The sequence below is a fragment of the Lissotriton helveticus genome, chromosome 2_1 (genome assembly GCF_964261635.1).
Source record: "Lissotriton helveticus chromosome 2_1, aLisHel1.1, whole genome shotgun sequence".
Taxonomy (NCBI): domain Eukaryota; kingdom Metazoa; phylum Chordata; class Amphibia; order Caudata; family Salamandridae; genus Lissotriton; species Lissotriton helveticus.
Window position 1 is genome coordinate 546,684,846 of NC_136059.1, and position 27,348 is coordinate 546,712,193.

General features: G+C 45.7%; 1 protein-coding gene and 1 pseudogene across 2 annotated transcripts in view; one reads left to right on the plus strand and one right to left on the minus strand.

The window, feature by feature from the left end:
• Positions 1–27,348, plus strand: part of AP3B1 (adaptor related protein complex 3 subunit beta 1) — a 1,831,130-nt gene that overhangs the window by 127,554 nt on the left and 1,676,228 nt on the right. For both annotated transcript variants that reach the window (XM_078675217.1, XM_078675216.1), the window contains exon 2: positions 14,886–14,961. In XM_078675217.1, the coding sequence (XP_078531343.1) occupies positions 14,886–14,961 (76 nt within the window). The remainder of the gene's footprint in view (positions 1–14,885; positions 14,962–27,348) is intronic.
• LOC144819420 (proline-rich protein 5-like pseudogene) lies at positions 8,211–9,549 on the minus strand (annotated as a pseudogene).

The following is a 27,348-nucleotide window of genomic DNA, read 5'->3' on the forward strand; positions in this document are numbered from 1 at the left end:
TTTCATGTAACGTGGAATCAGGAGACAAAAGAAAACCAACCCAATAAAGTATTTTCTTTAAAACTTGGCAAAAACATTTCTGTTGCCATGCTTTAATGGACAAACTAGGAGAGGTGAGGAGCAACACAAAGAATAGGATGCAAGGTTGCCAGGGGGAGCAAAGCACAGAGGAGCATAAAAACACATGCACTATCATGGAGTGCTCAAAGAAAGAGTTCCGTGATGTATGCTGTCTAAAGAATAAAAGTCATCCGTTCAACCTGATGGAAAAGAAGCTATGGTACAAGGAGAAAAACAGAAGAACAGGAAAGAAAGTCATTGAATAAGAAGCAAGAAAATGAGACTGACATGAATGTCAACAATTGCTAAGGAATGGGCTGACACAACGTCCACCAATAGTATTGCCATTGCACACTGTAGATGTTTGATAACAGCCTGCTAAAAGCAGCCTTTAGGCAAAACCTGAAGTAGAAATGTTCTAATAAATAGAACCTTGGAATTCACCTTTTACTGAGTCATGCAGCTGGAGTTCATAAGGTGCTTGTTGCTCCTAGCTAAAACCTCTGTTTGGGTGCTTCTTGCCAGGAGCAGTGAATAATAAATGAGCATTTCAGGACGCTCATTTAAAAACATATTTTGGTGGCCTCCTGTCAAATGTTTATATTTATTTTTGGGTTCCCTGGTCACACACAGGGCACCCACAGTTAGCCAAATTGTTGGGGGTGGCAGGAGAGCCCCTAGGCCCCTGCGACCCGGTCTGCTTCCTGCAGGCAGCCCCTATCCTGGCTGGACCAGAGCCGACAACATTACCTTTGTGCTCCCGCAAGTTGGTAACAGCCTTTTATCTTTGCTCCCACTTGATATAGCAAAACACTGTTACCTTGTCCATGTTGAGGGCGGACAGGGAGCACCCTACCAGCCCTGCCTAGATCTGGACAGGGGGAGCAGAAAGTGTGCTGGCTGCCTAATGTTCACTCTGTCTAGGGCGATTAGGTTCCCAGAGTTTTAAGTTGGCACAGGAAGGTGGGACTCAACGCCCTCTCCCTCTTCAAAATGTAAACGCTTGCTGACGCGTGACCCACATGGGAGGTAATTAAATAAAATTCAAGTGGCCACCTTTTTTCTTCATCCTTTGGCAGTCCCATGGGACCACCACACACGTTTTAAAAATGTTGGCCCCAGGAGGACCCTCCATCGAGGGCTAGATGCTCAGGGTATCCCTACCCTGCCCCCTAATCTAATAAAAAAACAAAAAAATTCAGTAGTCCTGTTATGGCCAGAGCAACATTTCTTTTTTTATGTTGCGGCCAGCCAATCAGATCTCTATCTCTGAAAAAGCCCCTTTAGCCAATCAGAAAGCTTGCATTTTGGGATTTCAGCCCAGTAGTCCAGTTATCTATACATTTGTAACCTTAACTTTTTAAACTGCTGATCAGAACCACAAAAAGCATGCTTTCTTGGAAAAGATCTAACTTTCTGTCAAATTTGGTATGATTCCGTTAAACCATTTTGTCTATAGTGCTGTTAAGAAATCTCTATTGAAATTGCATGGGCATATTGTGTTTTCGGACCCCATCCATTTTCTCAGCACCAGCTTGACAGATCATTCTAAAACTGTCAAGGATAGAGCCGTAGGTGGATGAACATTTGTAACATTATAAATGTGATGTGCGATCTCTGCCAAAATAGTGCACTGTACTGCACAATTGTTTAGAGAACACATTAGAATGTTCTGTTTCTTTTGTTTGGTTAATGATCAATATACTGTCATATTGCACTATTATTAAAGAAGTACGTTAAATATGCAACTTCAAGGATAGTCCATGTCATTTAATTTAAGTAAGGTTTTTCTAGAGCGTGTGAATGACAAGGCGTCTTGGTGCTAGTGTCCTACAAACTGAGCTGACAAAGAGAGGGGACCTACTTTTTGCTGGAGACAAAGAGCCATGTCTTCTAAGATTTTCAAAAAAGGAACCTTTTCGTTTGAGAGCCCAACAAAAAGTGCTTAGAATTCCAGAGCTTACAGGCTAAGTAGGAAAAGCTTCTGCTACCCCAATGAGTATTCTTATTTTAGGAATGCCTACTAATTAAGCAGCTGATGATCTTAAGTCTCGTCGAGCGACATGCCAAGCAAAGGTCTTCTGAAAATTGAGAGTGCAATTTCCTTTTTTTTTTTTGTGGAAGTTATCTTTATTTTTGATTTACAAATAAAACCAATCCAAAATGAGAATATTTTAAAACGTTACCACACCCTTACCCAAATGATACCATAAGCAGCAGTGTGTGGATTTCCGTTTAAAATCAAACTACCTTCCTATTCTACATTGGTAAGACCCAAAGTTTTATTGTGCAAATTTTCGCTGAAAAGAAAATCCTACTGTTAGAACCGGGAGTCTCTGGTTGGCAGAGGTAAGTACCTTAGCCCAAGTAGGGACCCCTGGTTCCGGTCAGGGCAAGGAAGTCACACGCCAAGATAACCCCTGCTCGCCCTCTAGGTAGCATGGCGCGGGCAGTCTAGGCTAAACTCGGAGGCGATGTGTAAAGCATTTGCGTCAGCGCACAACAGCAACAACATACTAGGTACACCACAAAAGAGACTCCACACAAGGTTATATTAAAATAACTTTTGTATTGTCAAAACATATCAGATAGAAATTACACATGTACATTGTGCCAACTGGCACGGCAATATTCACAAGGGATTATTTACAAGACAGGGCCACATGGGCCACTGTCTGAATCAACACTTTGCAGATATAGAAATACTTGTCAGAAATTAGAATAAAAGTATATAAACTTCACTGTAACACAAAGTAACAGTTATAGATCACATCCAGTAACTACTGGGAACAGGTAAGTACCACCTACGCAACCCTAAACTCCTTGGGAGACTGTCACGCAGGGGACCAGGACCTTACTAGGACCACCTGTACTAAGAAAGAAGAACCACCTAAGTATCACACAGCATTTAGGGGTCTAAGAAAGAATACATTACTCATGATGCAATAAACCTACATTCAGAGGAGTAGAAAAGACAACCACCTAAGAATAAACACATTTAGGGGTATAAACCAGAACACCTTACCCATGATGCATGAACACATTCAGAGGAGTAATAAAGAGAAACACATGAGGCCTAAAGCATTCAGAGGTGTTAAGAATAAAGCACATGATGCAGTAAAATACATTCAGGGGTGCATGCACGCGCAAGAAGACACAGGATGACTAAACATTCAGAGGTGCAGCGCCTGGAAAGAAAGACACATAATGCATAAACATTCAGAGGTGCCATAACATAAGTCCATAGCGCAAAAACACACAGTAGGCAATTACTATTAAAAGCATAGAAATCGCATTGCGCCAACACTACATAAGCCACTACCTGTGGCAGTCCCTAGGCCAACTGGCCTTGTGGGGCAAAGATGCCCTGAGTCCAAAGTTAGGGTGCGCTGCCATGCAGCGCCAGTCTCAAAGTACAAAAAGCCTAAACGTGGCAGCTGCCCACAAAGTGCTGGACAGCTGGAAAACAACAAAACTGCGCCAAGGCCCTCACTGGCCCTTAGGCGCCAACTGCGCCACTGCTGGAGCCACACAGGCTCTGGGCACATCGCACATGCCCCAGGCGTTGGAGCCACACAGGCTCTGCTACTGTAAATAGCCAAACGTTGGAGCTCTCAGGCTCAGCAGACAATGCCCCCTCGAGCCTTCCTGGACTCCAAGTGTTGGGGCGACCCACTGCCAACCGGGGCCGCCCTTGAAGCCCTCGTGGCTTTAGACACAACTGGGCCCCTTGGGGACGGGCAACGACAATCTGCCCCGATATGCCCCGAGCCCTCTTGCTCTCCAACAACAATGCGGCCGACTCGGGAGCCTCTCAATCGATAATGGCCCCCGGGCCTCTCTGGGCTTTACTACGTTGGGGCGACCCGCTGCCAACCGGGGCCGCCCTTCCCGCACTACTCTTCGCCACGTCGGAGCAGTCCACTGTCACACGGGACCGCTCTTGCCCTGGTGCCTCTACCGGCACCGCCAGCCACATCACGGAGCCCCCCCCAGCCCTCTTGACTCACCGGGCTGTACTCGGCGGGGGCTCCTCTTCGCTCGCGGTGGGGGCAGGCACCGACAATGTGCCTCGCGCCCCCGCCGCAAGTCTCCGCCTGCCGCTCCTCTCCTCACTCGGCGCGCCTCCTCCTCAGATGCCACCGGGCTCCCTCAGCTCACGGGAGCCCGGCCGACCTGCCGCCATGCGTCCTCTTCTCTCCCTTCCTTCCCCGGGCTCGCGGTCGCCATTCCTCGGCACCCGGGCTGCGGGGCGGGACTTCCGGCCGGCCGCGCTGGGATTGGCCGGCCGGCCAGGTACTTCCGGGTCGCCGCGGGCAGCGCGGCGGCCCGATCCTTAGGCAGGCAGGCGGGGGCGGATTCCTTTCTACAGGCCAGATACCGGGGGCACTGGCCGCAGGAATAGAGCGCTTCTAAGCGCTAGGGATGAGGAGCAGAGCGCTACCAGCGCTATAATCGAAATGACGCGTTCCTCAGCGCTAGGAAAAGTCCAGGCAAAGCGCTATCAAGCACTTGGGGAAAATGAAGCGCTCCAAAGCGCTAGACAACAGGCAGAGCGCTTTCAGGCGCTAGGAGTACAGCTCCAGCGCTCCTCCCCAGGAAAATGCAGCTCCTCCATGCTGCCAAAGCCCCAGAGCTTCCCAGGGGGGCAAAGCTAAGTCTCCCCATCAGCCCAGGCAGGGCAGAGGGGTCCCCTCCAGAAGTCTAGGCATCCAGGGGCTGGGCAGCGCCCACCCCTGATAGATTCTAGTCCAGCAAACAAGAACAAGACAAGAACATTTTGGAAGAGGCAGAGCCCCTTCTTATCCACAGAAAAAGCTTTGAAGTCTTTAGAAGTCTTTGTGTAGGCGAGCCCTAAGCTCTGGGAGTATCTGGTTTCCCTCTCCTGTCAGCCTCAGGTCAGAGGTGACAGGGGGCCATCGGGAGGGAGAGTCATCCAGGGTGGGCCGACAGACACAGCCTGGCACCACTAGAGCTCTTTCCACTCCCCCCCTAACAGCAGTTGGGGCCTTTCATCTACGGCTTGACTCAGACCCCCCCCTCCTCAGACAGTCCATCTACCAACAGGCCCAGGCATGCCTGGGCCAGGCCCATCAGCCAATCCCGTGCTAGCAGACTCACTACACAATTATGCCAACTTCTAAAAGTGGCGCTTCTGGACTAGATACAGCCATGCCGCATACACCATTCTGCAGCATTCATTCTCACGAGTTCATACATATCAAACTCGCCCCTGCACTCCCCACGCATCAGGAATCTACCATGGGCATACATATTTCCCATTCATTCCTATGGGAGGGCAGGGCGCTCACCATCCATACACAGAAAGCACACGCACTTTACACTGTACCACAGTGAAAAAGTGCGCAGAGGCCTAAAATCACCAACCCAGGTTCCAAAAACAGGCTAGGAAAAAGCAAAAAAGTCACGGGGTGAACCTGCCCAAAGGACCGGGTCCAACACCTACAAAATGTAATTTTCAAGTTTTATCCAGGACCACTGCTCACATTTTCTCTTTTAAGTCTGCCCTGGGACAGAACAGATTACTCCAGTTTATTCCTTGTTTTAAATATTACAAAGGATTACAGCTCAGTTTGCGGCTGGTGCTGTGAAAACAATATCCAGTATTCGGATCAGACAAGCCAATTGCATTTTCTAGTGCAGAGATAGTCAATTCCGGTAGAGAGCATTATTCAACTTATTTTAGGACATTTATTAATAACCACAATAATCCCTCTCTTTAGCCTTCTAGTAGTTCAGAAATCCATTTGTAAACAACCCAAACAGTTCAGTGACTGGTTAGAAAGTAATATCACTATAATAATTGTTTCCAGACTTGTATGTCCAAAAACCACAGTATCAGCACAATGCTGTAATACACCTTTTGGTCGCACATTGTTCATGGTCACTGGAACGTTCATTCCACTAAAAGATGCTTAGACTAGACAGATGAGTAGAAATTTCAATTCCCTGCCTTTGTACTCGGTTGGTATTTACTCATGTAATATATTGTATTCCCAGAGTAACACGGGTCATGAAGCCTGCAACCCAATCCAATTGGTTAAAAGTCCTTTTACAATTCAGATGTTTTCCTACATCTCGGAGGTTCATCACTGTTAACAGTGCTTATGTGGCGGCACAGGCTGAAGACGGCTGTAATGCCAGAAACCGGTCCTCGGAAGCTTGTTTCCGGTCCAGGGAAGACATGGCTTGGCAGTTCGGGCTGGACTGTTCCCATGAGGCACAGGGTCGGACTGATTTGCATATAACCATGTCTTAACTGGGGTGGCAGAGTGGGCTAAAGAACGGTGATGGATCAAACCCAGATCTTTTGACTGGGTGTGAGTGTTTGATTGGTTCTGATGCTCAGTCCATTACCACCCCCTTTTGTACCTATGTGGCGGCACATAGCAGGTCACAGTTTTGTGTTATTACAATTTAGAGTGACAAAAGTACTTCTGCCCCTGAAAATCTGAGATTAACAATTTATTAGGACTACTTTAACCAAACAAGCAACTAGGTTGAAGTCCAGTAAAATGCCTTGGCCTTTTATATCCTACAATCACAGACTTATAAATAAGGCACAGTTAATATAGGAGTCAAGTTTCCATCTTCTAAGAGTTTGGTCATTTGGGTGTCCATCACCAAATGGTGGTACAAATGGGTGTAGCGAGTGTTCAGACTGCGAAAACAGTGATAGCACGTTTAAGGCACCTAGATGTCACCATTATATAAATTAGTCATAAGTACCAAACAGCCTCTTCCAACAGTCTGTTATGTACTTCCATTACAAGCTCTTTTTCTATTATTACTACTAGAACTCAGCATTGTGTTGTTACTTGTCTTAACATACCATAGTTCTATAATGTGTTGAGCAGATGTTCTTGCAGCTCCGAAATAGGTTGATTTTGCCATTTTTCTGAAAACAGCTATTCTTGCCCTTACTTTCCCGTTAGTACTCTGGGTACCTGGTAATGCACGTACCAGAGCTCTAGAATGGCATTCAAGACCCCATGAATGGCATTCAATACTAATAGTAACTTCAAACATGACACTCCTAGAAATAAGGCAAGACTCTGGATAACTAATTAAACTTGGACCACGTAAAGATCATTCAACCTCTGAGAGCACTCATTTACTTGTTTACATGAGGCAATACGCATCTGCTTAACTGGTGACAAGTGGAGACAGACACTGGAACCATGGCTGCTGGCAGCACCACACTGTGGTACCACAAACTGTTTCTTCATGAACTTTGCAGTATACAACACAACTAACAATCCCGACACAATGCGTTCTGGGCTGCTTGAGGCTTCCTCTTCTATACGGACGAGTGTTCAAGGCTAGATACCCAGATGCGGTTGCAACTTATGGGTGAATCTCCACTGAGACAAGAAGACCAAACCTAATGCAATGGACCACAGACATGCCGTGGTTCTCAAGTCAGACGTATCCGGCACCCTGTGGCCACTGTCGACCCAGATTAGTTATCTTGCTTAAAAGAGGATCCTGCAATGGTTGTAACCCTTCAGTTAGTTCACGTTACACAGATCATAAACTATCACACAAGAAAGCAAGTAAAACATCTGCACTGTACTCTAAAACAATCTGCGATGAGTTTCTGGTTGTGACGTTTTCTGTGTTTTATAAAGCACCTTACACATTCAGAAAAAGTACTTATGATACGTCTACTACTGGAAGCTAGGAGGATTATGAAAATGCCTGTACTTCCTGCTACATTTGAAGATTCGGGGCAGACTATACCTCAGTTAGCACTGGTTCTCCGCAGGTCAACGGAATACATCGAAAGCACGACTGCACAAGACATGGCATGTCGCTCTGGACCACAAGGCAGCAATGCAAAGACCACCCAGATAACCAAATCTTTCCTCTTTTTCCACTAGTACTGGTTGATTATTTTGAGTACCTGGGTACATTTTTAGAAGTTCTGAAATATCAAATACTGTTAAAAATATATATATATAAGTAAACAGGACACAAAGTGTCAGTGATGTGGGAAAATGTTTTCCAGCAGAAGCGTCTCAGAACCTTTTGAACACATGGCATCCAATGTTTGATACTTTAGGCTGGTATTGTTCAGTCCCTTTCTTATAACAGCCAACTGTACACATTTCTGACAGAGCCACCTCATAGAAGACATTCTCTATCCCACAGCTGTTCCAAGCATCTGGCAAGATGAGATGATCTGCCTACTTGCAACAAAGTTTCTTGAAAGAAGATTCATCTCCCATCATGTATGGTTCCAGGGAAGCCAGTCCTCTACATAGCCTTCATAAGGTCTGCAGCCTGTGTGGTGATCACCTGTACTAGCAGACCGATGTGCAGCTGAGTTCACTGGACTCCTGCAGCGACACCACCATGAGTCCGGTTTGGCTGTCGAGTATGTTGGGCTCACTAGAGCACGGCCGGTGGCTGAGGCCTGACTGCAGCAGGAGGCACTCATCCCCATTGTCTTGATCCTCTACCATCCCTGTGTGCATCTTGTTGGTCATGGCAAAAAGCTGGATGTCCGAGTGGGCATTGGACACCGTGTGGCGGCGGACACTGCCGCACTTCTCCAGATAGGCCTCACCTTTGTGCTCAGTCAGTGGGGTAAGGGGAGGCTCACTGGTGTGCCGTGGTATAATCTGGCTGGAATAGGTCTGCACGTATGTCTTTTGGTGGCATCGCAATGGTGCTCGCTCGAGCACACAGCTGCTGTGGACCCCATGAGTTCCCAGGTATGGCGAGACGGCCCGCTTGGTCAGCTGTTCAAGCCTCAGGTACCCTTCGCTGGGGCCTGTGGGCTCGTGAACACTCTGAAGAATAAGGAGCATCTGCACAATGGAGGGAAGGACCTGCAGCTGCACCAATGAGAAGGCTTCCTCCAACTTCACCTTCAGCACCACACAGTCGCGGAATCCCAGCAGCGCAATCTGACGAATGATCAACTCCTGGCCCTGTACTGGGTAAAAAAAAACCTGGAGTGTTGGAAGGATTTACGTGAAGAAATGGTCCCAGATTTCCGACAGGATCCCGATGCGATTTTCACCTTCATACAGCTTCACTTTTTCCTCTAACAGCATCAACCCCTTTGCAAGAAGCTGGTTCTGGAAATAATCTGTAATGAAGGATCCCAGCTCACTCTTCAGTAGATGCCTGACGCTTTCGTTCAGAGTGTAGAGCTCGTTCGTCTGCAGACCCCCACCTTTAAACACATTGATCACCGCAGTCTGAACACTGTTCCAGGCAGAGTTGGAGCTGAGTTGCAGCGCTTGTCGGGTGGCATTGAAGCGGGGAAGATCACTTAGGACCGGAGAGCTCATGAAGCGAGGGCGTGATGACGTCCGGAAAGAACCCATCTTATTTAACTGGATGGTGAAGTAGGGGAGTGGAGTGGGACTTTCAATCATATGTGCAAATGTGGGTCCCCTCTCTTGGGACCAGCCTAGCAAAATGGAATTGTCGAGACGCCTCAAGTCACAGTTGTAGGTTCTACAAGTAGTTGTGGTCTCCTGCAACAGACCAGCCCAGGGCAGGAAGGGTGTAATAGTACAAATCCTGTTCCCTCTTCTTTGAATACCCAACTTACAATGTCTCTGTGATGCAGCCTCGGGTCTATCAGACACCACCGTAATACATTTCAGGAACTGTCTATGCAGGAGGCATCTTACTCTTGAAGGTCAGCTTGGGATACTGCACATGTCGAAACTGTGCCGGAGGCAAAAACAATTATTGCCCCTTCGAAAGAAGTGGAGGATCATTTCTTGAATAAGGAAGCTTTGTGAGGAACTTTCTGATTCTACGTCTTGCAGAACACCTTTGTAGAATATAGCTGCACAAGAGTTCCTTGATGCAGGTGTGTCTTCTGTCCTTGGTGGATGGTGCAGATCATAATAGGCGTCAACAAATCTCCGTAGCACTGCAGTCGTGGTATTCACTGTTCAAGTAGGTAATAGGAGAAGAGCCAATCGCCACGCAGTTGCTCTGCGCTTAACCTTCCAACAATTGCTTCAAAAAGTGTCCAAAAATAGCGCCGGCGCAGACCTAGCGCAGCGAAAACTTCCACACATGAGCAGCCAAGCATGGGGAGGTGCTCGCCCTCTCCTCCGGTATGGAACTCTGCACAGAGATGACGAGAAGTTCCCCCATAACTTCTTAAACCAGCTACGTTTTATTGCAGCTTCTTGGGGAAAAAAACAAAAGTTCTCAGCCTAAACTGGACGAACTGAGCGCCACAAAGCCCAACAAGAGAGTGCAATTTCCATGCAAGGCTTTATGTACCATACACATGGCCTTAATATTTACCCCTTCACCAACAGGCAGAAAGTGAAGGTCCAGAATACTCTTCAAAAGAGCTAAATTTGGGGATTTTTAAAAGCAAGTGGGCTGTCGCATTCTGCAAAGATTGTAGCTTTGATTGGAGACACTTGTGAATTCCCAAGTAGAGGGCGCTAATCAGTCAAGGATTTGTGAAGTGCGCTACCCACCCGTGAGGGTCAGTGCTAGGTGCTGTGGGTGGGGGGTGTAAAGTCATGCAAGCTCCGAATCCACCAAAGAGCCAGGTCTTGAGGCTTTTCCTGAAGGTGTGCAGAGTGGGGGAACGTCTGATGTTGAGCGGGAGTTCGTTCCAGGTCTTTGCTGCGATGGAGTAGGCTCTTCCACCCGTCCTGGCTCTGCGGAGTCTGGGCGTTTCGGTGAGGCCGGCGGATCGGAGGTTTCTCTTGGGTGCGTGGAAGGAGACCCTTTTGTTGCGGTATGTGGGTCCAGTGTTGTGGAGTGATTTGTAGGTGTGGGTGAGAAGTTTGAAGGTGACTCTCCTCGACGGGGAGCCAGTGGAGGTCTCATAGGTGCTGGGTGATGTGTTTGTGTCGAGGGATGCCGAGGACGAGCCTGGAAGCGGTGTTTTGGATGGTCTGGAGTTTCCGGTGCAGGGATTTGTTGATTCAGGCTTAGAGGACGTTTCCGTAGTCCAGTCTGCTGGTTATGAGTATGTGGGTGACGGTCTTTCTGGATTCAGGAGGGGATCCACTTGAAAGTCTTTCAAATTATGTGGAGGGTGTTACCTCGTGAGAAGGAGAAAGCGTTGATCTGTCGGGTCACGATGAGGGAGGAGTGGAGTATGATGCCGAGGTTTCGGGCATGGTCCGTGGGAGTAGGGGTCTGCCGCGGGCAGAGGGCCACCAGGTGTTGTCCCATGCTGAACGGGTGGGTCTGAGGACGAGGACTTATGTCTTCTCCAACTTGAGTTTCAGACAGCTGCTGCTCATTCAGGCTGCGACGTCTCTTTCCTTCCTGGAAGCTGAGTTTGATGGTGTAGCATTCGCTTGTGAGGGAGAGAATGAGCTGGGTGTCGTCGGTGTGGTATACTAAGCGGAGTCCATGCTGTTTGACAATGGCAGCTAGGGAGGGCATTGTAGAGGTGGAATAGCATGGGGTACTCCGCAGTTGATCTCTCTGGGTTCGGAGAGGAAGGGCGGAAGTCTGATTCTTTGGGTACGGCCGGTGAGGACTGAGCGGATCCAGTTGAGGGCAGTTCCCTGTATGCCGCCGTCATGGAACCTGGCGGTGAGTGCAGTGGGAGACTGTGTCAAAGGCTGCAGAGAGGTTGAGTAAGATGAGGGCGGCCGTGTGGCCCTGGTCGAGGAGGGTGCGGATGCCATCTGTGGCAGCGACGAGGGCGGTCTCGGTGCTGTGGCTACAATAGTCTATCTTAGATAGAACCAGGACAACCACTACCATTTTATGCATGTCCAGTGGAATGAATGGAAAGACCTTTAAAGTATCTTCAATAGATAAAATAATTAATATGTGATCTGATTGATCTGTTCAGAAAAAAAGAGTTGACTGTCAAATATGACCCTAAGGTTCTTCACTTTCCGGACTGAAGTTGGAAGCAGACCTGAATTGACAGTCCACCAAGAATCTTTCCAAAAGGAGATGTTGTTCCCAAAGAGTATCCTGTTTGTTTTGTCAGTGTTTAATTTAAGGCCGTTTGCCTGCATCCAGATTGTGATATGTGCCAGGCAGTTGTAAATTCTTTGTAACAACATTGATATCCGATGTAATTGATAGAGCTATCTGGATATCGTCGGCGTAAGATATTGCAGAAAAAAACATGTGATCAAATTAGCTTTGCCAAAGGGGTGACATGGATGTTAAAAAGTGTTGGGGATAACGATTTAGTTATTCTATCATTTGTTTATTTCTGTTTTTACCTTCTCATACATGTGTACCTCATTAGAGCACTCTCCTTGATAGAACACATCCAGAGAGCTCCTGTTTTGAATCAGCAATATTAATTGCCATTTAGTACACTTCTTCAACATCCTCATTACAAGCTGGAGTCCATATCATAGCCATGTAGTATAGAACCTAAAGTTTAATTCACAAGCAAAGTACCAAAGTTTTTACTAGTCCTCATAGTAGACCGCATGTTTGCTTGACTTGTATTAATCTGGTAAAAGTAAATGTCTGCAGGTGCTTTATTTAAGTAAATTGTTCATCTTAGTTTTGGATATTGAGTTACTGTAAAGTTGAGGTATGAAAGGTTAGTTTACCCGATAAGAGGGCTTCTGGGAAAGGTAGGTCTTCAGGGTGGAAGAACAGAGCAGTTGAATGTGTTGCTGTTCCAAAGGTGATGGGAATACAACTTAGTATCTTGGAAAGAAGGAATAAATAGATGCCCTGAGTTGTGGGAGTTAGGTGTAATTGGTGATGCCAAGGCCTAGACTTGAAGGTGTAAAGCGTTTGGTGGGTTACATACCTCCTAAAGATACCAAATGGGTCCCTTATCAACCATTAGTCTGCAGTCCGATACTAGCCAGCGTTCATTTGAAGGTTTGAATGACCAGAATTTTTGAGAGCTTTTAGAAAATGCAAAAACTGCACTATGTTTTTAGGATGGATTTCACTTAATTAAGAACATGGGACCCTGTTTTCATTTTCAGGTTTCATTGTTAGATTTTTAGATGTTTTACAACACAGAACAGCCACTCCATACAGATTTAAAATGTTCTGGGCATTTTTTCTGTATGATAGGCAGTGGAAAGGCCAACCTCTCCAGATTCCATTGCCTTTGCATATAATAATGTTCCACTGTAAGTCTATGATATTTTTCTAAAGTAAGTTTCATGTGCTCTAAATTTTTGTACTGGACTCTCAAGCTGCCTGTTTTTATATAACTTTTTATTGATATTTCAATGAGGAAAATTTTTAAAATTTCAACTGCGTTAATTGTGTTACTCCTGCTTGGGGAATTATATGCAGAGTCATATAATGCAGTTCCAGAACCTGACAAACAGACATTCTTCCCCCATGATAGCATAAGTCAAATTGGAAAAAGTCTGTAAAATAAAGAAATTAAATCCTCCCCCACTTCCTATACTCCAAAGAATCCCCCTCCAACTAGAGGAGTAAGGTCTAACCATACTGCGAATGCAGCAATAGTTTGTTTTTATGAAAGACTGATCCCTCAGTACTGAAACTGACAGATAAGTGCTTCCACAGCTCATTGGATGGAGTTATTTTGTTTTACTCAAAGTGGCGTAAGGCTCTGTCGAGGCGGGGGTACAGTGTTCGGTAAGCCTCCACAAATCAGCCTGTAAGCAAGTTTCAGCTTGGCCTAAAAATGCAAATGAGTGGCATTCATGTTAGTGGTGAGCTACTCCACTGCCAAAAGAGATCCAGAGTCTGTGGAACTATTGTGTGAATGGGGGAGATTCGGTCCTTTTCCAGTTTTGTGCATTATTCAGTTTACCCGCTCCCAGACTCTACAGGACCATGTGCAATTCATTTGAATTTCGTCATCTGCTCAAGTGCTGGAGACTTCACCCCTAAGAGCGGCACCTCTGGGACAAATGGGAAGTGGGAACACAAAAATCCTCTCAACATGTCCACCGCATTAAGCGGCCTGTTTTTGTCCTCATGGCACTCTGCCAGTTTTCTGTGGCCAAACCTGTTTCAGTATAGCAGTTGTGCCATGATTACATTCTCCATGAGCAGATGATAGTGATTCAATGATTGAAATTGGGGGGGTCAGTCTGTATGGACTGTCGGCAGTTTGTGCAATTGCTCGCTGCTTACCCGGAAGTGGTAAGTGGTGGTGGAGAAAAAGAGGTGGTTCGGTTGGATTTTTTTTTTCTTCTTTTTTTGTTTCCTGCATTTTTTTGTGTCTGGATTTGATTCTAGATTTCTTGGCATGTTGAATGGGATTGACTTGTCGCTACTCCACAATGCCAGAACGTTTTTTTTTTGTTTTGTTGAATCTGAGAATGTTACCTTCGTCCAGTAGCTGATCTAGTAAAGTAAAGTACACGTTTGATTTACTTCTAGTTTAAATTTCAAGATGGAATGAATATTGTTGCCTTTGATATAGGACTGTAAACACTGGTGGTGGAGCTGTGCCAACGAGGTCACCTATAGTTAAAATCCATGAGGTATGCTTCAGGGTGTTAATTCAATTTGCTTGTTTAAACTAATGATTATTGGCAAGCTATCAATAATTTAAGGGTGAGTTAGGGGCGAGTGTATGAAAAATGTTCTTGATTCACTCTCTTGTGGACTGTAGCCATGTGAATGCTTTTACAGGCAAGTTTAATGCTTGGATAGTTCTCAGTTTTTGATTGAAATCCAAGGTGTGGTAGTGGGTATGTCCTTGAACCTTTGTATCCCACATTGAATTTTTATTTAACCGAATTGTCTGAGCCACGATTTGAAGGTTCAGTGCTGGTTCAACCAAAATCTGTTATCATATCATAAAGTTTATAATGTAAATTAATCTGTACACAGAATTACAATTGATGTGTTATTTTGTTTTTGTTTAGAAATGAAGATCTTAAAGAAATGTTGGAAAGCAATAAAGATTCTGCCAAATTGGATGCAATGAAGAGGATTGTTGCGGTATGTAAATATAAGCTGTCAGGCTACTTGTTTAACCTAAACTCCATCAAAAGGGAAAAAAACATCTTACCTGCAACCTTAAAAGGATTTGGTCCTTCTTTTGTTTTGCCTTTTTTGAGGTCCTATAGAGTATTATTTATGCTGAACTGTCCCAACCCTAAAGGAAGTATCCTCAACCCTGAACACTTCCTGCTCTGATGGGGAAAAAAATCTCCTTATTACATCTGGGTAGGTGGGGCTGTGTGGAACTAGCAATTTCAATTTCAAAAACTTTATTCGGAAGCATGTAAATCATGTCCATAAAAGTGCATACATACAATACATATTAAAAGAAAATACACTTTGACAATCGCAATCAGCTACAAATACAGTAAGATACATATAACAATCAAATAACACACTTAAAAATTTTCCAATAAATAAGATGGAATAAGAAATTTGATAAATATATTTAAAAAATCATGCTTTTCCTATAGCTGATGGCCCTAAGTAAAAAACTAGCCGTGTAAAAACAGATGTCAGGGTGATGCAAATTAAAAAGTAATTTCATTGCCGCTTTAACAGTTCTTGCTCCAAATTTAATAAATAAAGGTTTTAAAAAGAATTTACGACATTCGCTATACAGGTTACATATAAGTAGAAAGTGCTCTGTGCTTTGTTCCGAAATATTGTCGCACCGACATGGACCAGTAGGGCGCTTCTTAATCTCAGGGAATGCAACCAATAGGTGGACCGTACCCATCCTCATCCTGGTGAGAACAAACCGGTGTTGCCCTTTAGTCACCTGGATGAGGTAAGGGTGTAGGCCCACAAATTCATTCAAATGGTTATAACGTATACAAGTGGAAAGTTTAAGATCATCCGTAGCTCGTCTTTCTGCACAATGATTTAAGAAAATTGATTTCAGACTCTCCTTAGAGAGATCCGAGGCAGAACAGTGATCTAATGTAACGTTAAGCCCAAATACACTAGAGAAAGAATCAATTGTGTACTTGATCCATGGGATTTTAAGAAAATAGTCTAGGCGTAAACAATCCTCGATGATGGCCCTATTAAATGAGGTTTCGTCTTTCATCCAGACTGAACGCCACAACATCAAAGGTCTCAACAATAATAGATCGTTTATATGGTGTAGTCCTAGTTCTTTATGGACCAAACTATTAGCAGTAGAGGTCGGGAGACACAGCAATTTTTTCAGGAACATATTCTCTTCTACCTGTAGGGATTCTACCCTAGATAACCCCCATACCCCTGCTCCGTAGAGGGCAGCCGAGAGACACCTAGCTTCAAAAATCTTAAGCATTTCTTTAGGCCTTCTACTACCTAATTTACTTGCAAATGCAAATATTCCATTGGCGCTCCTGATCATTTTGTCGCGCACCACCTTGTGCTCGACATCCCAGTGGCCATTTTTGGAAAAGTTAACTCCCAGGTAGCAGAAGTTTTCCACAGACTGCACCACTTGGCCGTCAATGAGATACCTATAGGGCTTTTTAATTTTTACCTTACTAGCTCCGCACTCCATCACAAATGTCTTGCTTTTATTAATGACCAACTTTCTTTTCTCAATAAAGGCCACAAATTTATCTATCAAAAGCTGTAGACCCCGGGGAGTCCTAGAGAGCAACACAGCGTCGTCCGCATAGAGTAACACGGGGATGGTACTTGTGTTTACTCTAGGTGCGTCAGCTGGCGCCCTCTGTAAGATCGAGTCTATTTCATTAATGAACAGAGTGAAGAGCAAGGGTGCCAATACACACCCTTGTCTGATACCTCTCCTGACCTTAAATTTATCTGTGCATTCGCCCGAAGGCCCATACCGGACACTCGAGCTAAGCCTCTCGTATAAACGGGCCAGAAAATATATAATTTCCCTGGGTGCTCCCATTTCTAGCAAGGTAGTCCATAGTATGGTGTGATCCACCAGGTCAAAAGCGCTGCTCAGATCAGCGAAACAGAGGTAAAGTGAACCCTTTTTTGCACGGGTGTATTTCCCGATCAGTAGCTCCAGATTTAAGCATTGTTCAATGCAACCCCTCCCTTTCCTGAACCCATATTGGCAGTCTGTCATTATTTTGTTAGACTCTGCCCATTCTTCCAATCGGACGAGGAGTACACGGCTCATGATCTTGACCGACGAATCCAACAACGAGATTGGCCGGTAGTTTTTGGCGTTTCCTCGGTCCCCTTTTTTATGAATTGGAACTTTTATAGATTCGGACCAGGTACACGGAATAGTATAGCGAACAGCAGCATTAAAAACTTTGGCTAGTACTGGCCCCCAAGTCTCGGGCGCAAATTTGTATACATCAACTGGGACACCATCGGGTCCCTGGGCCTTACCGCCCTTACTAGCCCTGATACTACTTAGGACCTCCTGTAAGGTGATATCTAAATTAAGTACTGGCCAAGAGCAACTTATCGGCAACGTTACCGTATCAGGATTAAAAATGGCAGAAAAATGCTGTACCCATGATTCCTTACCCACGTTTGAGGTTAACATGGGAAGTTTATCATCTCTTAGAAAAGGGCTATTTACTGCTGCCCAAAAAAGCGTACAATTATTCGATACAGCCGCTAGATCAAATCGCTCCCAAGCTTCCTCACGTAGTTCAACTTTCCTTTGCCTAAGAGCTAAATTATAGTCAGATCTAAGCTTAACTACAACTGTTTTATCTCTAGGTTTGGTGGATAATGCTTTTTTTAATGTCTTCAATGCCACAGTGCATACGTTGTCAAACCATCCCCTAGCTTTGTAGTTGAAATTTCCAGCAGACCTAGTAAACTTACTACTAATAAAAACATTGATTTTTGTAAAGTGGGAAATACAGGCCTTCATATTTGATTTCTCGTCAATAATAGAAGTAATATCATTTAAACAACAGGAGATAATGCAATTTGAAGTTACTTCAGCCTTATCCCCTGCCCACCTTATTCTAAATCCATTCGGCCTATGTACTTCAATGTTTAAAATAGCACTACTATCTGGAATTATACAAGCTTCCCAAAACCTAGTTTCAATAACAAGACAGTTGTGGTCACTAACCATATGATCTACAACCTTGACATCAGAACTAAAATCAGCTAATTCGGAAGACATGCAAATAAAATCAATCACAGTGTTCGCCCCTCGCCCCACAAAGGTTGGCAAACTATCACCCTTCCCGTCCTGTTCAATCTCTAAAATCTCTAAATCATAGGCGAGTAGGAAAGAGTTCAAAGTTTCTCCATATGTATTGTGTTGGAAGTGCGTAGCTGGCTCTCCAACACGATTCAAAGTACCACACAACCTTTGATTAGAGAGAGGGCAAACAGAAATATTAAAATCTCCAACATATATGTATTCAAAAACCGTATTGGAGGCTTTCATCAATTGTTTGATTGCGACATCAAGTTCTAAAATAACCGTATATCTACTGGCATCAAAAACATTATTGTACATATTAATCAACAGAATGTTTTTACCTGCCTCATCCGCTAACCATAGCAGTTGGGAATTATTGCCCACAGTAATATGTTCCTTCACCCTGATTCGCATTTTCACAGAAATCAGAGTTAGCAAACCTCCTTTGGCCCTCCCTGAGGTAGTTGCCACTGCTGGTAACTCATAGGCTACAAAACCATCAAGGCCCTTAAAATTTAAACACCAGGTCTCTTGCAAACATAAGATATCAAATGTTCTAATTAGTTCTAGCCACCCTAGTACATTTAATTTAGAAACTAGTCCTGCTATATTCCAACTGGCAATAAGGCAAGTTGTTGACGCCCCCACTAGGGTATTGCAGGATGTACCCACAGACTTAGGCAGTATACTACCAGTTGTAATTGAGGGCTGATGTAAATCTACTCCTGCAACCACTGCGACAGACTCATGTCTGACCTCTTGTCAATCGCAGTTGTTAAGACCAGACAGGGCATCAAATCTATTGTGCAATAGCAGACTAGGTACTAGGGGGGATGCCCAGCGGTTATGCAAATTCAGGTTGTTAATCAAATTGTTATCCCATCCTAATGCTGGCGTTTTTGGTAGGGTTACGTTTTGCTGTTCCCCGTGGAAAAATTTTAGTGTTAGGGGAACCACCGTACCTCTTCTACGCTGAGGTGGGAGAATATGTGTTAAAACATTAGGAAGTATATTGGGATGTGCAAATGTTATCGCCACGCAATCCCCTTTAAATCTTTTGGGGCGATTCCCTATCCAGGGAATACGTTTAACTGCTTTGATATCATGCGCCAGTTGCTGTAACCCACCAGGCGCTAACCTCATATTACCAGAGAGCCAGTGAAGGGCCTTACTACTCAGAGAGCTGGCTGACTCGATAATACCGTCATCCAACTGGGGTACATTAGCTAACACTAATACAACAGGTGAAGCTTCCTCAATAAATTGCAGAGGGTCTGTACCGTGGACTTGTGCTTGTGGAATATTAACTATCAACGGGCACCCTTCTACTGTTGTAATATTATGATTAACTTTGGGGGCCGACGTATGGGCTGGATCAGTCAACACACCAGGTATCCCTTCTCCGGCATGATCAACCCCTTCTATAATATTTCTTGTTGATAATGAAGTATTGAGACTACCTATTTCCTCCGTCAGCTTAGTTTGCATACCTCCAAGTCTTTTTACTTCCGCCTGGAGTTTATCTATTTTAGAGATCAGAGGTTTTACAATTTCGATAAGTTTACCCTCTACAACCTCAAGCAGTTTAGCAAACATTTCATCCTCTCCTTTGTTTCTTGCAGTCCCGTCCCCTACTGCCTTTAGGGGAGCTCTCGAGGAACCTGGAGATAATGTTCTTTTCCTTTTCACTCTTGGTCTTTGACCACCCTGTTTCCGCTGATTCTTCACACAGGCACGCACAGGTCGAGGTGTGTGCTCTATTAGAGGTAAATCGTCCTCCACAGGACCAGTAACAGTGTCTGGGTCTGAATCAATAACGCTATCAAAGTCTACATCCAAAATAACAGGGGATACTAACGTGATCAGTGGCTGACTGTCAGACTCAATCATAGGTGAGTCATTAGTTGAAACCCTTGTGTCCACCATCACAAAAGGGCTATCCTCTGCTGACATAGGTAAGGTAGGGCTTAACCTGCGCAAATCTGGTGACTGGCTTAGCCCAAGTGATTCCCTCCTTTGTTCGTTTATTTTCTTTACAGTTTGCACAACATAGTTATCCATGGTATTAGCGGGCACAACAGCAGGTTTCTTTTTAGTTGCCATATATATAACACGGTAAACAACGGAGCAACTAAATCTTACTTGTGGACGCGTCTCTGGTGAAACAGGGGGTCAAGCCCTGCCCCTGCCTCTTCCTGCCGATGAGGGCCGTAGAGGGCCCGCCCTTTGCCTGGGCTTAGCCCCGGGCGTCCCGCTCGCGTCCCGCGGAGCTGGCCCTGCGGCGCTTATGTGCGCCTCCCCTGGCGCCCTCGCGGTGTCACTGACGCGCGCCGCCGCGTAGGCTGCCGGGATTCGTAGTCCCGGAGCGGCGGCGCGAACAGACTGCAGGTAAGGTGACTCTCGGCGGTGGCGGCGTGGGCTGAGTTTCCTGGCAAGCTGCGGAGTGTGGTGGCGTCTCCACAGGTAAGTCGTGAGTGTCCCAGAGCTCCGCCGGCCCTGCGGCGCTTATGTGCGCCTCCCCTGGCGCCCTCGCGGTGTCACTGACGCGCGCCGCCGCGTAGGCTGCCGGGATTCGTAGTCCCGGAGCGGCGGCGCGAACAGACTGCAGGTAAGGTGACTCTCGGCGGTGGCGGCGTGGGCTGAGTTTCCTGGCAAGCTGCGGAGTGTGGTGGCGTCTCCACAGGTAAGTCGTGAGTGTCCCAGAGCTCCGCCGGCCCTGCGGCGCTTATGTGCGCCTCCCCTGGCGCCCTCGCGGTGTCACTGACGCGCGCCGCCGCGTAGGCTGCCGGGATTCGTAGTCCCGGAGCGGCGGCGCGAACAGACTGCAGGTAAGGTGACTCGCGGCGTGGGCTGAGTTTCCTGGCAAGCTGCGGAGTGTGGTGGCGTCTCCACAGGTAAGTCGTGAGTGTCCCAGAGCTCCGCCGGCCCTGCGGCGCTTATGTGCGCCTCCCCTGGCGCCCTCGCGGTGTCACTGACGCCCGCCGCCGCGTAGGCTGCCGGGATTCGTAGTCCCGGAGCGGCGGCGCGAACAGACTGCAGGTAAGGTGACTCTCGGCGGTGGCGGCGTGGGCTGAGTTTCCTGGCAAGCTGCGGAGTGTGGTGGCGTCTCCACAGGTAAGTCGTGAGTGTCCCAGAGCTCCGCCGGCCCTGCGGCGCTTATGTGCGCCTCCCCTGGCGCCCTCGCGGTGTCACTGACGCGCGCCGCCGCGTAGGCTGCCGGGATTCGTAGTCCCGGAGCGGCGGCGCGAACAGACTGCAGGTAAGGTGACTCGGCGGTGGCGGCGTGGGCTGAGTTTCCTGGCAAGCTGCGGAGTGTGGTGGCGTCTCCACAGGTAAGTCGTGAGTGTCCCTAGCATTTCTCGATGTAGGCCCTAATTGCAGGATAAGGGATCCCTGTTCCACCATGGGTTTGGAATTGCGAGTTGTGTGATAATTTTCACACCCGTGCAATTTTCCCCTGATAAATTAGGGATAGTCAGACTTGCAGAGGGTAGCAGCAAGGCCCGGTAAAAAGCAACATCTGGAATTTAGTGTTAAATATGGGTTCATCATGTTATGCCTCATTATGAAGTTGAAACATCGAAATAGAAGGTATTTACTATTCGTACTAAATATTTATCCTGGGATAATGGTTTCCCACCTTATTTTGCCCAACTTGTAATGAAAGCCATGGTGTATCTTTTAAACTTACAAGTATGCGCAGCCCTTCTGCTCTCTGTTTCCCAGGATGGAGGAGGGCTATCAGAGCGCCCATATGACGGCATGGTGAGTGTGTTTATTAGCCTCTTTAGCAGCAAAAGTCTCAGATTTGTAAAGATTTTTTTTCTATCTTATTTTTTTTTTTTTTGCACAAAGAAATATTTTGCACAATGAAATTGACATCATTAATGAAATAATAACCCACACCTTCATTATTATTAAATGATAAAATCCTGAAGTTGGGCATTTAAAAAGTGAGCAATATTTTATTTTAAGTGCCTCCCAGTTTAAAAAATGAAAAAAAGATTCAGCACAAACATATTGTCATTTTTTATTTTTTTTATTGATTTTGGTTAGAAACAAAAGGAAAATAAGGTGGGGAACATCCCCAGCTTCAAAACATATTGTAATTTAGATTAATTTGTCATGGGTAAGCATATGTCTCTGCTTGCCTTTTAATTGGCACACTATGAAGGTTCGTGACTTCGAAGCAATATAAAGGGCCACAATTGGTTTCAGCCTCTTTCATAAAGGCCACATAGCGGAACCCAAGCTTAATGGTTAAATGTTTAACTTCCGTATCGGTCTTTGCCAGGTGAATTGAAGAAGCCTTTCCATGTGGGCCAAAATCTGAAACTGTAAGTTGCAGATAGAAAGAGCTAGGCATACATCTGAGGTGAAAGGATACACTATGGCCTTCATTACAAAATCCGGTAAATCTATTCTTGACTGCCAGTTTTCCTTCAAAGAAAATATCTGTTAGCAGGTGGATTGTTTCTGTCTTGAAATTCATCTAGATTAACCAGGGGTGGAATTTCTGCAGAGGTATGCCTCGATAAAGCCAATTACCCTTTGTTACCAAGTTGTTGGGCAGGGAACCTGATGGATGGAAGTTGAGAAAGTAGTGCATGAACAATAATTGACCTGGTAACATCTACAACGATCTCCTCCTGCTCAGGCGGTGGGATAGGAAGTGTTTAGGATTTGTGTCTGGCCCTGGACCCCAATTACAGGGTGGTTCCACAAGACCTTTTGGAGGACTTTGACTTGCTAGATGCTTGGAAGCTACTTCAGTCCTGAGAAGGAGATTATATTCTGATATCATGCATTCATTATACTAGTGCCAGGATCACATTTTTTCTTATGATCACACCTGCTGAAAGCTCCAATTGCAGTATATTGAAAGAAGGTGTATTACATCACACACATTATAATTTTCCCGAATATGCGTCAGGACAAATATGATTTAAATCATCACTTTTTACAAAACAGTCAAATATGCCCTGAACAAATTAAGGTGGATACATTATAAAACATGGTGAAAAAGCTGGCTGCTTAACCGTGACGCAGCAATTCCAAATCAGCCCCATTGGCATCTACGATTAAATTGGCATTTACACTCACCCCCAATAGATATCAACCTATTCAGCTTTCTACAAGAAGCTTCACTCCTCTGAAAAAAGAAATGCAACTGCAGCTAAAGATAAGTTTATAAACAGAGTCTATGTTACCAAAGTTTACTACATCTACCAGTTCTAGTCTGAATGGCGAGATCCATGGGTAAGAGATTGCTGTAACCATTTCAGACAAGTTGTCTGGGAAATTACAGGGTGAATGCTTCTCTGTACGTTTGTATAAGGTTTTCAAAAATGCTTAGTCCATTTGCTCCCTGAACCAAGAATTCAGTAGAGTGAAGATCGTTCTGATTTACAAACATGGTAAGGACAGTTGCCAGTGTGCACTTTATAGACCCAAGTTGCTTGTAAACACAGACTTAAAACATTCTTGAAAAAATGCGAACTAGTTGACTAAAGGCAGTCATCATGACTTTTATACACCCCCTCTGAGGCTGGCTTTGTCCCTGGGAGAACTGCCACAGACAACATGTTCAGGCACCTACTGTGTCAGGCACAAAGTGAACTGATGGAAAAACTCACCATATCCCTCAACACGGAAAAGCATTTGACCAGGCATGTTAAGTAGAACAAACGCACACCTCACCAAACCCCATCACACACCCCACACCCTACAGACACCCACACCTCTATTTGGGATCCGCAGATACACAAAATAGGGGTGTCTACTGGAACAGTTACTATTGCTCATGGCCCTTGAATTGCAAGCAGCCGCCATCGGATCATCCACGTTAGCACATGGCATACATACAGCTGAGTGATAAATAAAGATAATCATGTCTGGGGATGAAATTCTACTAATGCTTACAGAACCCACACCATCATTTCTAAATCTAATGGACTTCTTCCAAACCTTCAATATTTCTGGGTACAAAATGAATTGGATCAAAAGTGAGGCATTGCTAGTGTTAAGAGGAACCACTAAAAGCATATGAGAGTCTTGGCGTCCTATAATGATAGCCCTCCAGTTTGATTCCGTCTGGAGCAGAAAATGCTTAAGTTCCGTAGGATTGATAATTTTCTATATAGTGTTGACAAAATACCTACATAGTCTTTTAATCTGACAATAACACCCAATGTAGTCCGCATGGGTGGTTGGTCATAAAAACAATTAAGTGTGAAGACTGATGCATGCAGGCACCCAAAACTGAAATAATGACAAAGAGTTTGCTGCACGCACTGTTAGAGCTGACATGGACGAAAACCTCTTCCCTATGTTGTCCAGTTTTCGACCTTCCTTATCTGGCGGCACAGCCAACGCAGCCGATGGATTTTTTGACTTGCGCTGCGCTGCCTGGGTAATGACGGAGTCCAGCTTTGGATGGCCAGTAAGGCAAGCTGGAGCTGTGTCAGGAGCTTTATATTTTTTGCCCAGTCTGGGCAGCACTGGAGCCAGAGATGAAGGGTTTTGCATTATTTTCTCCCCTTGTTCCCAGATGTAATCAATGATGGGAATGGACCGTACAGTCTTTTGGAATGGTTCTTTAAAATCATAAAGGAAGCAATCATGTTGTGTTGCCGTTACCTTGAGTTTGAATCGCAACACCGCCCTTTCTAGGATATTGTGGAATCCCCCACTGTCTTCCAGGGGTGAATCCGCTTGTGCCTGTACAGGGGATGCTGGACCTGGAATCACGTTTTCATCCCATTCGTCTTGTGTGTCCTGTAGCTCCCCTTCCTCCCGTTGTTGCTCCTCTTCTTCGTCTTCCTCATCAGAGGATGGCGGAGAACGCGAAGGAACCGGATCTGGTTGAAGGACTAAAGGAGGAGGCCGAGGCCTAGGTGGCGTTGTCACAACTGGCGGAGGCGGAGGAGTGGACGGAAACCTTTGCTTGTAGTCCGCAATCAGAAACTGCAGATCTGTCACAATGGAGGCTGGGAGACACACCATAGGCTGTAGAGGAGGCGGAGGAGGTTGGAATTCCTCCTGGTACTCCAGATCATCCTGTCCTTGTTCCTCAATCTGAACTTTCATGTAGTTTTACGTGTAGTTCAGAGGGGCTTGTCGCTTGTCGGAACATAGAGCCCTCATCAGAGTCCTCAGTATCCAGAAGATGAGCAGGTGGGAATGGCTGGACTCTGCTCGGAGAGGTCAATTCCGGTGTGAGAGTGCGCGTGGTCATCCTGAAGTGCGTATAAGTACACTTCAAGGGAGGCGACTCTACCGTCGACGGGGTGGTCGTCGATGGGGGAGCGTCGACAATCAACCCAGATTCCGTCGTCGACGGTGTCTTCTTCTATGACGACGTCGTCGTCGATGATGGTTGCTCCGTCGACGGCTTCGTCGACGCTGGTGTCGCCGTCGACGCTGGTGAACTTGTCGTCGTCGATGGAGCCTTTACCGTCGATGACGATTTTGGCTTCGTCGACGATGAGGCGCTTGTCGACGGTGGCATCGTCTACGACTTTTTGATAACAATAAGAGATGGAACAGACCTACCCGTTGACGACGAGGATGTAGTAGTCATCGACGTTGATGTTAAAGATGACGCCATCGACGTGGAGATAGTGTCTGTCAACGTTGTCACAGGCAGAGCTGAAGACATCACCAAAGGTTTCTTGAAGGCAGGGTCTTGTTGAGAAACCTTCACAGCAATGGCCTTAGAACGAACCTCTGAAGACTTGGGCGTCCTCTTTTGAGGTGGCTGCAAAGATGGTTCTTGGGATGACGTTCTAGGCCTTTTGGGAGAAGAGTGTATACTCCTAATGGAACACTCACTCTCACCTGAAGAGACTGCTTGATCCCTGTCCTTGAGTCTCTGAAGCCATATCAGCAGGCGGCCCTCTCTATCCTTGAGAGTTTTGGCTGAAAAAGTGCGGCAGACTTTACAATCCTTTGCTGAATGGTCAGGGTAGAGACAGTAAAGGCAGTCCTCATGCTTGTCATCTACATGAAGCTTCTTTTTGCCACAAGAGGCACAAGATCTGAAGAGCCCCTTTTTTGGAGTATCAGCCATGGCTAAACTGAAAATCCCTCACAGAAAGACAATTCTGAGAAAAATATGTGGAAAAATCCAGAAATACAAAGAAGCTGAGCAAAGCTCAGCGGAGACTCCCTTAGCACGACGTGCGGTAGAAAATCTGAGGGACTACGGCTCCTTCCAGGAAGGTTCTAGAGGGTGGTGATATCTGATTGGCTCTTGGCCAAAGTTTAGTCCTTTTTACAAAAGGACATGGATATGTTACTAATGAGAGGCCTCTGGCCTATTACTATGTATATGTCTTTATGACATTACTCTTTTATGTACCTGGGACTCCCACCCCGACGACGGGGAATGATTCAGGCATGTGAATCTATGAAAGATACCAATACTGAATAACTGCAGTTACAGGTAAGTAACGCATTTCTTTCTTGGTGTTGAGCATGAGGTGGTTGCCATTGAGCCAACTTTGGGTATTATGAAGAATTGCGTTGAGGGAGATGAAGTCATCTGGTGAGTACATTTTCATATATAGTTGAGTGTTGTCCGCGTATAGGTGATATAGAATGTTTGCAGAATTCAGTGCATTAGAAAGGGGTTCCATGAGTAGATTAAAAAGGATTGGTGATAGTGCTGATCCCTGTGGAACTCCTAGTGTGACCATGGATGGTTGAGAGAATGATTGTTTCATCTTGATTCTTTGGGTTCTCTTGCTTAGGAAGGAGGTGAACCATTGTAACACTGGGCCAGTTAGGCCCATCCTTCGTTCAAGTAGGGACAGCAGGTTGTCGTGTTTAACCGTGTCGAAAGCGGAAGATAGGTCAAGAAGTATTAATAGGCACGAATTGTTATGATCTAACATTTTTAAAATGTGATTCCTTATTTGGGTGAGTGCTGATTCGGTACTGTAGCCTTCAGGGAAGATGGTTTGGTGTTTATCTAGGAGGTTGAAGTTCTCGATGTGGTTACAAAGTTGAATTTGTACACATTTTTCCAATAACTTCGCAAGAGTGGGGATGCTGGATATAGGGCAATAGTTGTTGAGGTTTGTGGAGAGGGAGTTGGCTTTCTTTAGTATAGGTGTGACCTGCCCTATTTTAAGGCAGTCGGGTATGGAACCTTGCCTCAGAGAGGCGTTAACAATTTTTGCCCACAAGGGTAGAATAGAGGTCTTTTTCATTTTGAATATAGATGGGGGTAGGGAATTGGAGAAATGATTGGCAGGGTT